The 12,972-nt window shown below is 22.3% G+C and overlaps 4 protein-coding genes across 4 annotated transcripts; all 4 read right to left on the reverse strand.

The window, feature by feature from the left end:
- Nucleotides 1-1,415: 1,415 nt before the first annotated feature.
- Nucleotides 1,416-2,429, reverse strand: VNE69_05201 (putative SP-containing membrane protein; the record flags this gene model as incomplete). Its single annotated transcript, XM_065473685.1, has 1 exon — nucleotides 1,416-2,429. One exon carries the CDS (start codon nucleotides 2,427-2,429, stop codon nucleotides 1,416-1,418), a length of 1,014 nt encoding a protein of 337 aa, XP_065329757.1.
- A 1,970-nt stretch (nucleotides 2,430-4,399) lies between these two features.
- Nucleotides 4,400-5,281, reverse strand: VNE69_05202 (putative SP-containing membrane protein; the record flags this gene model as incomplete). Its single annotated transcript, XM_065473686.1, has 1 exon — nucleotides 4,400-5,281. One exon carries the CDS (start codon nucleotides 5,279-5,281, stop codon nucleotides 4,400-4,402), a length of 882 nt encoding a protein of 293 aa, XP_065329758.1.
- A 1,039-nt stretch (nucleotides 5,282-6,320) lies between these two features.
- Nucleotides 6,321-7,151, reverse strand: VNE69_05203 (putative SP-containing membrane protein; the record flags this gene model as incomplete). The annotated part of the gene is made up of 1 exon (XM_065473687.1): nucleotides 6,321-7,151. The coding sequence occupies one exon, from the start codon at nucleotides 7,149-7,151 to the stop codon at nucleotides 6,321-6,323; it is 831 nt and encodes a 276-aa protein (XP_065329759.1).
- A 3,113-nt stretch (nucleotides 7,152-10,264) lies between these two features.
- On the reverse strand, nucleotides 10,265-11,206 carry VNE69_05204 (uncharacterized protein; the record flags this gene model as incomplete). Its single annotated transcript, XM_065473688.1, has 1 exon — nucleotides 10,265-11,206. One exon carries the CDS (start codon nucleotides 11,204-11,206, stop codon nucleotides 10,265-10,267), a length of 942 nt encoding a protein of 313 aa, XP_065329760.1.
- Nucleotides 11,207-12,972: the final 1,766 nt, after the last annotated feature.

Genomic DNA, 12,972 nt, shown 5'->3' on the forward strand with positions numbered 1-12,972 from the left:
AAAGAATAAAAAATTTTTTGATAATCTTATTAGTAATACAAACCATGTTATTATTTTTATAACTAAGCAATTTCATTTTACCACCCTTACCAATATAAAAACAGAATTTTTGTTTTTAGCCCTGATTTTTGATAGTCGAAGCGGGAAAAATGTGAAGGAGCAGAAAAATAAAGTTTTAATAAAATAACATAATTACAAAAATTAAATAAAAATTTTTTCGTTTTTATTATACCTTCTTTCGTTAATTAATCAAGACTTATCTCCATATAAACAATATTCATAAGGCTTTTACATCGTTTTAAACGATAATTCTTTAATAAATATTAATTATATAAATATATGATATTTAACTTTTGGAAGGAAAATATATGAACTCATATAAAATTGATGTTTTACTTATTTCAAAAGGACATAAAAGACTATCAAAAGAACATTTTGAAAATTGTTTGACTATATAAATCAATGAAGTACTAAAAAAGACCTAATTAATATATATACCTTAAAATGATAAATATCTAACCTAGAATCTGTTTATAACAACAAAAACTGATTTAAAACAAGTTTAACGCTATAAAAAACAATTGTAATGACAAAATAATATAATTTATTTACAAATTTAGACTGCTTTTAAACACATATTTTAAATAATAGTGTAAAAAAAAAATTTAAATACTGTTGCATATAAATTTTAATCAAATCAGATCTAAATTGAACTATTTTTGTACTATGAAGATTTTTGTTTATTCCTCTCCACTCTGGCGCCTCAACTTAAAAAACAGGCTGCACTAAAAAATTCTTTATTTATACTGACAAGGGCGTGATAAAGTGTAAATTAGCCTTGTTTAGATTCTTTTAGTTTTTCCCGAGATACATTCTTCTCGGGTATTAGCCTTATGATACTTAGGATTTATTCTAGTTGAATATTTGGTAGTTTTTCTTGTACTTAATATATGTTACGTCTGGATTACACTCATAAGCTTTTATGGTCCTTTAAATTTGTTTTAAATGTGTACATTCGGGCTCTAAACTAAATATTGTGTTATGTGCAATAATAAATTCTTCATAATTTCATTTGAAACCTCATAATAAAATAATTTTACATTGTAATTATAAAGAAAGACGCAATTTTAGAAAAAAATGGTAGTAAGTTTTTTGTCTCTTTCGCATGTTGATATTAAAACTATGTCAATCTTTGTTTTTCATGAAAATTTAATTTCTTGATTTGACTGCAAACTAGTGGCTTGGGTTGTTATACAATTGTTTTTTATACATGATTTGTTTATACTGTCGACTCTAAATATATATAAATATATATATATATATATAAATAATATCTTAAAATTATATACATTTTTATTTGTTCACAAATTATTTGGACTAATCAAGATTCTACTTGTAAAATAAATCTGGCTAATTCAAAATCGTCTTAAATCTAGATTATCTTCATTATTACGTCTTTTATAAATTTTATATCCTAAAAATGTGAAAAAAGTCATTAATATAATACACATAAAAATTAGTAAATAAATTTCGTCGTAATAATTGGTCTTGTTTTCAAATATAAAATAAATTTCAGTTGAACTGATATCAGTAGTGTTATGTAATTCAAGTTGTGAAAGATTATCTATATAAATAATATCTTTAATGCCAGTATCATCGATGTAAATGTCATTTGTTATCATATTATAAGTTTTATCATTGACCACTTCAGTAATATTATTAGATATAGTATTATTTTCAACAGTAAATGTCTCAGTGATGTTTTTAAAGTCATAATCATTATTTATGCATTGTGCTTTTTGTAGTTGATAATAATTATTTTTTATATCTTCATATAAAAGTTTTATTCCATTTGTCCCATAGCATGTTTTATAATGTATAAATAAGTCTTTACAATACTTATAAACAAGTGAAGGAAGATTATTACTTTTTTCACTCTCTATGTAACACATATTTTCAATAATTATTTTTTTAATGGCATCTGTGGTTGAATTTGAATTATTAATAATATCTTTATAACATATAAGTAATAAATTATAGTATTCTATTGACGAATACGTAACTTCATCAATAAAATTTTTTTCATTCTTTGTAAGTTGATTGAATGATGTATAGTTTGAACCTTTTAAATCGAAGTATTCTAAATATGCATTCCTTAGTAAATCACTTCTATTTGCAAAACTTTTTTGTGAATTATCCTTTTCTGTCATTTTTTTAAAAATATCATGTCCAGTTATTGTGTCCCAAATAAGCTTACCTAAACTACGAAATGCTTCGAAAGTTTTATTGTTTTTTTGAAATCTATTCTCAAATATATTACAAATTTTTTCACTATTTACAATGATGTCTAGCATATTATCTTCACTAACATTTGTTTTTGTAGCGCTTATAAATAATAAGAAAATATAAATAAAAAATAAAGTTTTCATTTAAGGGGACTAATGTTTTACTAAATAAATATATCAAAAAAATTTAATTAAAAATGTACATTTGTATAAAGGTTTTGTATAACTTGATTCTTTTTTGATTTGTCGATTATATGTTAGAAAAGTTGTTGTTTAATATATCATTGTTCTAATAACGATTTAAAATATTATTGATAACGTGAAAAGAGAGAAACAAAGGAATTGTTTATGGCAAAATCGTCTTTTTATACTTACTATGTTTTGATCAGAGTTTTTATTGAAAACCGACGACGTGTCGATTGATAAAGAAAGTTTAAACTTTAAATATAAATGTTTGTTTTATAGTATTTATCTCCCATATAAAAGTGTTAAACGTATATAGACATATGTGTCTATGTTAGTACCACAACATTACCCTCCAATTCTTGTTTTATTGATAAATAATCTTTTTTTAGTTGTATATGATCAATAAATAACATAAGCTAATGATGCAAATATTGTCTTGCACTTTTAATAATAGAAAAAAAATCTGAATCGTTAATTATTATAAAAAAAATATTTAAGAATATAAAATACTTGTTTTCTTATATAATTAAAGCTTTAATGACGCATTTTTAAATAATTTAGATAATACAGGAAATAAGAATTAAAACCAATTTATATTTCAACATAATTATTTTTTGTTTTTAAAAAAAATATCATACTATAAATTAATTTTTATAGAATTTTCTTTACTTTCATTGTATTGATAGCCCGAAAACTATGATTTTAGAAATTACATAATCTGTACGAGTTTATATCTGTTTTTCACGCTCGAAAATTTCTATTTAAATCGTATTTTGACTATTTTTGATGAAAATTTGTAAGCTATTGTGCATTTTGATTTATATTTTATTATTTAATTTAAATCTTTATTTCACTATTATATCAATATGGGTTATAAAAAAGATATGATTTTATGATCTTATATATTAATATCTATATATTTTTGATCAATATTAATTCAATAGAAAGTTATAATAAGTATTAAAAACGTAGGTTTTATGTTCAATTTAAAAACTTTCAGAAATCAAGTGGTTATGGCTAATTACGGCTAAACAATGTAAACTAAGATTCGTACTTTAAAACATTATAGGTTCTATGTTGATTAATTCATATTTACATCTATATGTCATTAAACACTAATTATTTGTTTTTTAAGTCAAAAAGATATTATTTTAAAATTTTTTGTAAACAATTTAAATGTCTAATTGGATATTTATTACAAAACTTGTGTAGATTTACTTAAAATGTAAATTAGATGTAAGTGAGTCTGTGTAAAGTTTAAAGACAAAAGCATAAAGAATTTATTATTGATTTATATAGACAGGATGGTATTGTTTTTTTTGTCAGTTTAATTATTGAATACGCTAATTATTAAAATACGTTTTATGTGACAACATTATTTGTGAAGATATAAAAATGATATAAATAATAAATGTAAAAATATATTTTCATGTTTTTTGAGAGTATTTCCAAATAAAGTAATAAAAACCTATTGCACTTAATATTAAATTGTAAAAAAAAAGTAGATCTGACAAACACAACCCAAATACGACTCCATTATGCAGTCTATAAATAAATATAAAATTATATAATACTTTAAAAGTATTTCAAAGTATGGTCATCAATAAATACATAATAAGTAATTACTGATTAGATCAAAAAAAATTAAGACATTTAATTCTGGACCTTCATCTTTTAAACATCATAAATTAGATAATTCATTAATAAAAACAAAAACATGTTCATAATAAGAACAAAATCTGAATTTATATATTTTTATGAGTGAAAGCAATTTTAATATTAGAACAATTATAATAAACGAACTTACTTGAAAAAAAAATGAGCGCCATTTAACATAGAAAATTATGGTTTCGACATATATACATTTTATTAATCGACAAATGGTGATGATTTACATCAGTATCGATTATTATCAATAAATACTTAAATTAAATGGGGCTGGTATGGCTCTTGTTTTTAATATTATATTTCTTAGACTTTTTTATGTATCTTAACCCAAGAAACATAAATATTAAACCAGTCAACATTAAAATGATGATAAAAATAGACATACTACTCCATAAATTTGCTGTTTCTTCTTCTTCTTTAATATTAAATAAATGTTCAAAATTTATATGCTCAAGTACATCACTTACATTAGTATTTTCCATGCCAATTATTTTGAAATTAATATCATCATATGGACATTCTGCAATATACAATTGGTCTTCGTTGTAAATAAGATTGCTTAATTCTTTTCTATCACAATTTGTGTAGTGTCCAATAAGATCTCCGCAACTTTTAAAGAAAAAAGAAGGAATGTTTCTCTGTATTCCGTTTTTTATATAGCACGTGTTAATACTAATTATATTTTCAAGCGAATCTTTAGTATAGTTAGTACTATTTAACACATCCTTAAAACAAATACGCAATATGTCATAATATTCTGTTGTACTGTTTATAAGTTCTTGAATAAATTTTTTTTCAAATGTAGTAAAGGAATTTGACAAATCGCTGTCTACATCTTTATTCAAAATCAAGTCTATATATCCTTGCCATAATTTTGTCTTTTTGTTGTTAAAACTATTTATAGAAGTATCAGTTTTAATCATTCTCTTGAAGATATCATGGTTTGTAATTATATTCCACACCATTTCGCAAAGAATTCTAATATTATTCTCTGACAGACTTTTTTCTTGAATTCTTTTTTCCAGGGAATCACATGGTTCTTCGTTGTATATAATAGAATTTATCAAATCAATATATTTTTTATTAGATTCTACATTAATTGTCGTACTTAGTACTAATTGAATTAAAAATAACGACCACATTTGGGGCAATATATTTTTTATGTTTTTATACCACAATATGCTAAATTAAGTTTTTAAAAAGTGATTTGTTTGAGATAAAATTAAAATTTATAAAGCTTTTTTCTGATCTTATATGAGTTATCAATATCAAATACAATATTTAAGATATTAATAATTGACGTTTAATCGAAAAAGACTTGAGAATAAAACATTATTAGGACGGTAAAAAAAACTAATTCCTTCACTTAACATACATTTTTTTTTATTATTGAAGCATTGGTAGTTGTGTAATTGTGATTAGCATAAAAACATTGTTTAAGTTTTAAAAAAATTTGCATTTGAAAAGTTTTATAATTTATATAACTTGTTGTCTTAGATCCTTTAAAAACAATAAGATATTAAAATGGCAATGATTCGTTGTTCGTTACTTAAATTTTCACACAAAATACTAAAAAGCATTTTATGATAGAAAATGTTGTTGTTTATTTTGACAACAAATTTTTTTTATCGTTATTACTATGTAATATGTATTAAATTACGAATATAATCTTAAACTTCATTTTGAAGTTTCGATTTCAATTTTATCTTTGTCAGATGTATCTTTGGATTTTGCAAATAATTAAACTTGCGAACAACGAATCTATATAAAATTTTTTAAAAATTGCAATGAAATTCTGCATTTTAAAAAAAAATGTGTATTAAATTAAAACATCATAATTAAGTAGATTTTACATATGGATACAAATTTTTTTCAATTTTTTGTTTTCTCAAAATTGATATTAATCCTTTTGGATTTCATAATCTGCCTTTATATTTCAAAATATTCTCGTATTTTTTTCTCCTATAAAGTTCATTGTGCATATGTATTTTCAGCCATCATTAATACTTTGAGAACAATACCGTTTATTTATAATAATAAAAAATTAATCGAAAAATATATAATCTCAAATTTTTATTCTTGTTAAATACTCATAAATTTTAATGAATAAAAATATTTATTAAAATGATATATTTAAAAAATCATGCTTTTATTCGTTTAAAGGAATTGAAACTAATTCCATTAAATCATCGGATCTTTCAATAGTGTTCGTTCTGTTGTTCTTGTAACTCTCCATCTAGACCAGAAAAAACCTATTAAGAAAATAAAAGCTAAAATTAAGTAAATAGATACCATTACGATAATTATATCCTCTGTAATTTTATTAGTATATTCGATAAATTCTCTCGTATTTCGATCATCAATAATACATTTGTATTTTAATAACTCATTTTCGTTATATTTTAAATAATTACTAAGATATTCCATGCCATTTTCTCCAAAACATTCCTGGTAATTCGGAATAAACCCATCACATAGTTTATAAACTACAGAGGGCAGATTTTCATTAATGCCATTAGCTATAAAACATGTGTTTTCCGTAATAATTTTTTCAATAATTTCTAAAGCAGACGTTTCATTGTGAACTGTTCCCTGAAAACAATGATGTAATGTTATAAAAAGGTTATAAGTATTGGTTATAATTTCATTTAAAAAGTTCTGTTCACCTTCTGAAAAAATTTCAAAAAAATTGGTAGTATGAGTTTCTGTATTCATTAAATCTAAATATCCTAATTTCATAATAGAGCTTCTGTTAGCAAAACTGTTTTCTGATGTATCGTTTTGTGTTATATTTTTAAAAACTGTATTACTTGTTATCGTATTCCATACAACTTCTCCAAGAATTCGTACATTATCAAATGCCAGATTTTTTTCATATTTATCTCTTTCAATAGAATTACAAATTTTATCACTGTTAATAATCTCTTTTAAAGCATTTTCAACGACATTACTACATTTTGAAAAAAATGTCATAAACATGATCAATTGATAGAAAATGTTTAACTGTTGCATTGACGGTAATATTAAAAAAAAAATTTATACAAAAATAGCTATATTCTTATTAAAATTGAATTGTAACATTTTCGCCGTCTAACCTTATGTAAAAGCAAAGTAAAATTTTATTCGATGTTTATTAATTGATTTAAATAAGTATATTAAATTTTGGCATCTTATAAGGATATTTGAAATTTACAAAATACGGACTTAAAATGCAAAGCCTACAAAAATTAGCTTTATTTAGCTCACTTTACAAAACATAAGACTTAAAATTCTCGATTTTTTCGCAAAAGATATTGTTATTGTAATATAAGAAAAAATAGAACCATTTACAATAATAAATGTAATTTGAAAAATTATAGTGAATATATAAATTCTGTGTAAAAAAATTCCAATCTAATATATCCTATCGAATTTTTCGACTAACTTAACAGACCATATAGATAAATAAGTAAATGAATCTAATTAACAAAAAAAAAATCCAAATTTGAAATTTTTTTAGTTATGTTATGATATACATATGGTTTTAAGTATTATCTGGCTTGCAATATAACTATATATGATGTTTCTTTTGAAAATAAGAAATATTATAATTGACGTACAAGTAAATCATTTTATAATCTGTGGAAGATAAATTAAATTAAAACATAACTATGCTTTGTATGCCAATCATATACGATCTTGTTAAAAAAAGACAAGTTTCTAATTAAAAAAAAATGACACTAATTAGACGGTAAATATCACCTTAAATGAGAATAACAAAATATATTAGACGGCTAAAAACAAGCGCGTGTCTATTTTTAATTATGAAGAACATCATATAAAGAATATACTAATTAATCCGAAATAAATGTGTTGTTTCTTTAAAATCATTTCATAATTTGTGGTTAAATTTTTTTTTATTAGAAAGAATAAAAAAGAAGCTATTGCACCTGATATCTGCAAATGTATATGAAAATTAATAAGTAAGACTAAAAAATAATTTTATATTTACTATAGCTATAATTTACATATATATTCAGGTTTAGAACGTATTTACTTATTTTGAATTTTGTCCTATAGTTATATGTAAGTAGCTAAATACTTTGGTTTGTTTTTTATAAAATTCGATGACAAACATATTTGTTTAAAATTAATATAAAAGAAGTACTACAAATATATATAATATTTCATTTATAATAACAAAGTTCTTGATTAAATTAAAAGATAAATTGAGCATTCCAAACCACAATGAAAATTTTTCTATGCACTATAAACTTTTCTAAATATATAAAACTATACATAGAATCAATTATTGTCAATTTTCACTCATAATCTATTTATTGTTGTCTTGTATAAAAAATATATGTTTATTTGATTAAACTAAAACTTTGAGACGTAATTCTCATATAGTTTGCTTAAATTTAATTGTTAAATTGTTGAATACAAAAGTTAAATTGGCACTTTTTATACATCATTGATAATTTTTATTTAATCTTTTATTAGTTCGTTCTTCTAAAAAAATTGTATTTTACACAGTTAATTGTCAGTATTTATAGAGCATTTGACATACTTTTTGTGCATACGTTATAGATGTTTAAGCTTATTTTTAATATTTCATATCATTGAAATATTTTGCCTAAACAATATTTATAATTTAAGCTTAGACTAAAAAAAAACCCACCAATATCTAATCTAGTAGAATATGTTTAATTCATAAGCGTACCTCAAAATATATAAAACTGTACTTTAAACGCGCGGTATTACATATGTGATTAAAAAATACTGAGAATTGTATTTTAAACATTTTTTATTTTGGAAGAAAGAATATCGAATATAGATTATGTTGTCGAGCTACATAAAGAAAATTTATGATTTTACAATTATAAAGATTTTCAAATTTTACAATATTGATGTTTCTAGAAATATACATTTGCACATTTATGATTCAGAAAAATACATAAAAGAAAAGTTATAGATTGTTACAATTTATAAAACGCTAAAATTGAAATTTTAATATTTTTATATGTTGTTTTCATATAATAATCTAAAATTTATCTTTCTTGATATTTTTTACAGCAATTTCATTGATTACTAAAACATTAAATTTAAGTAGATGCTTAAAAAATTCAATTCGAATCATATATGAAAACAATTAAAATGTTTTTCGGCGAAGTTTTTAACAAAAGAATGATTTAAACATGTAAGATTGATTTTATAAAGATTCAAGTCGTCATAAAAATTTTAGCTAGTCAATTGTTGTACTATTATTTAATAGTTTATAACAAGTAAAAATTTTAAAATGTAAATTAGTGGGTATTACCAGAACCATCATAGTTCACTTAATAATTATCGGCCAATGCACATTCTGTTTATGTTTACTAAAAATCACATAATAATATCTGCATTTTTATACCACAACACATATTTCTTATTAATAATTATATTAAATTTAATTGAAATTGTCCTAATATGAGTCTATTCTTGGATTTGATTAGTAATTGGTTTTACTTTAACAAGAGGAGAACACAAAGCGAAATAAAGCTACGGAGCAAGAGCAAAAATTGATATAAAAAATTCTCTCTTTGTAATAACATATTAAAAATTATACTAGTTGAATTTTTTTCATTTATTACAATATAGTATGAATACTATAAAAAAGATATAAATTTAAGAATTAAAATAATTTCGGAGATAGATTCTCAAGATTTTCAAAAAAAAAAAGATAATTTTCCCAAAGACATTTTAAATCTAATAACCGAAGTTTATTAATCTTTTTATCTCTATGCTTCTGATTAAAACAGAGGTCTTCTAATAACTAATATTAATAGATAATAAACAAACGGCAACATATCTAAACAAATTTTAACAAAGATAAACATACTTAAGATTCAATGAAATATAAAGTCAGAAAATATTTTATATTCTAATAATGCCCTATCGATATATTTGTTGATTCTGTGTTGTAAGCAATTATTAAAAATTTGGAGTTTTTTTGGCCTTACATCAATATTAAAAAAATATTTATATAGATGTAAGATAGTTGGGCATATAAAATAGAATGTCTGCTTAATATTTTTAGAGTATTCTCATAGGATGATAAATTTTTGAGTAAAATTTTTATATCTCGTATTATATATTATTTCGATTTATGTTTTAGAATATTGTATTTTTTTCTTTTTTAGATTATATAATTTCGTTAAATTATCCAAATATAAACAAATTCTAACCCATACAAAATCGCTAATTTTCCATTCTCGTTTTTTTCTTGCATTTAAAATTGTTATTGTTGTTTTATTAAGTTTTTCTTTTAAATTATCACTACACATATCTTCTGCTTGTTTTTTTGCAGATGCAAATGGTTCTTTGAAATATTCTTCAATATTTTCATTGATTTCTGTATCATAAAATCTCGCAACAAATGTAACTAAAAGAGAGTAAATGAATACGTATTCCTGTTCTAAAACGTTTAAACATTTATTTATTCCATTTTCTTGTAAAAATACAATCGTGTTTATTGAAGACATAAAACTATCAGATCTTGCTTTATTTAACTGTATATTGGTCGCCTTTTCATTTAAGTCTAGCCAGCTAGTTCTAAAAGTAGAGTATACTTTTAGTGCTATCAGTATATTTATATATTGTTCCTTTTTTAGTCCTTTTCCAATTTGTCTTAAACATTCCACGCCATTGTCAATGTTAAGTTTATCAATATATTTATCATTTATTGTAACATTATTAATTTTTTGAGCTTCAATTTTATCCTTTACAAATGAAGAACTTATGTCTTTTGTGACTTCTTTGTTTTTTGCAAATGAAGAACTTATGTCTTTTGGAGATGACGGTATAACACCTTTCTCTTCATGAGGAGGTGAAATAATTTCAATTTCTTCAGAAGAATGAGAATCTTCATCTTTGAATGGATAGGAATCACTGTCATCAGAAGTTGTAATATTGGTTTCTTTTAAAAATGAAGATTCATTTTCATTTATAGAAGAAGAATCATTGTTTTTACGTGAAAATATGAGATATAAGAAGATCACTGTACTTATTGTAATTATAAAATAAACGCTTATAGTTTTCTTGTTCATTGGGGGGTGTAAATGGAGAAAATTTCATGATAAAGGAGGCTTGCATCTATTGGTCAAGTAAAAAGGAACATTAGCCATAATGAATAAGGAGAAAGACTAATCTTAAAATCTAAATTTATTAAAAAAGTAAATTTTAAGAATACTGAACACATATTTTGTCATTCAGCGAAAATGCAAAGACTTAAAATCACATGAGATTAATGAATACTGTTAAAGATAATTGTAAGTTAAGGGTTAAATTTATTAAATCTATATTCTCAACAAATACGATTTACTATTAGGAATAGGAGATTATTGAAAAATTATTTTTTGGTTTTATTTTTTATTTAAACAAATTAACGTTGTTTGGTACTATCAAATAAAAAATTAACTAAATGTCTTTTCAATTACTATACGTTTATCTAAATTTTATATCCACAATAAGACAATTTTTGACGTTTTACAACAGTATTTTGCATGTTAAAGGGTATTTTCTGTTCGGTTTTATAGTAATATAATTACAAAGTTTAAATTATAATTTTAGAGTAGAAAAAAACCTTTCTCACAATAAAGGTTTTCATTTATTCTTCATCTTCGTTATTTGAAATTTTATCTTTATAACTCTCTTTCAGTTTTTTGTATGCAAAATTAAATTTTTTTTTATTTTAATAATTTATTGATGTTAAGAACTTAATAACATCATTTATAATTATATTTAGTTATAATATGTCCTAAAACAACTTTTTGTCATTTTAGTTATTGTAAATTCAAACTTAAACTATTTTTAAAATTTTTCAAATTATTAAAAAAACATCAAAATATTTGAACATTGAAATAGTAAGATGGGGAAATGACAACAATTTTGTGTAAACTGTTAAAAAGTTTCCTATTAAGATATAGCTATTTATCATGGAATAAAATCATTCAGAAATTATCATTATTTTTTTTTTCTTCCTCTTTAGGTGTGAATCAGCTAAATATTCTTTTTTTCAGATAAGAACAACGTTTAAATAAATTTTTTTTGACATACTATATCCTAAACTCAAATTCCCTTTTTTTTATTAACTATATGAATGAATTTTTAGTTTAATTGTAAAAACCTAAAATACAATCCCAAGAATTATTTTAAACAATTTAAATAGACTTTTGATCTAAAAAAACAAAATTTAATTTCGTTATATATTTGTTAAAATTTTTTTATTTTTCGTAAAAAAACAAAATTTTTAAGAACGGCTCTACCTATATTTTAAAGTTAATATATGTTATTTCATAAATAAAACTTTAAGATAAATTCGTGTATAAAAAACTTATTCATACCATCAGAAACTAGTTTTTGAAATAAATTAAATTTGGTGTAAATAATTAAATAAATAAAAAATATTAAAAATACATTTTCTATATTTTATCTTTTTGCTCACAATTTTTGACTTTTTTAGTCTATGTTGGGCAAGTTATCAAAAGTTTGTTCTGAAGGAATATAGTGTTGATAAAAAATCTTTTATTAACATTTTTATAGTGATTTTAAAATATAATAATACCGAGTTAACGTATATATTTATACCGAAAAAATACTGTATTATAGTAATCAATATACTTAACATGGTTAAAGCTAAGGATAATATTATAGGTTTCTCAATCAAAAACACTCACATAATTCATTTAAATAAGAGAACTGAAATATTACAAAGAAACTTCCTATAGAACCGTATGAGTCTTTACAGTAATTTATGTTTTTAGTCTAAAAATAAAAAAAAAATTTTTGATAAGAAAAGTGCTAAAGTAAAATT

The sequence above is a fragment of the Vairimorpha necatrix genome, chromosome 5 (genome assembly GCF_036630325.1).
Source record: "Vairimorpha necatrix chromosome 5, complete sequence".
Lineage (NCBI taxonomy): Eukaryota > Fungi > Microsporidia > Nosematidae > Vairimorpha > Vairimorpha necatrix.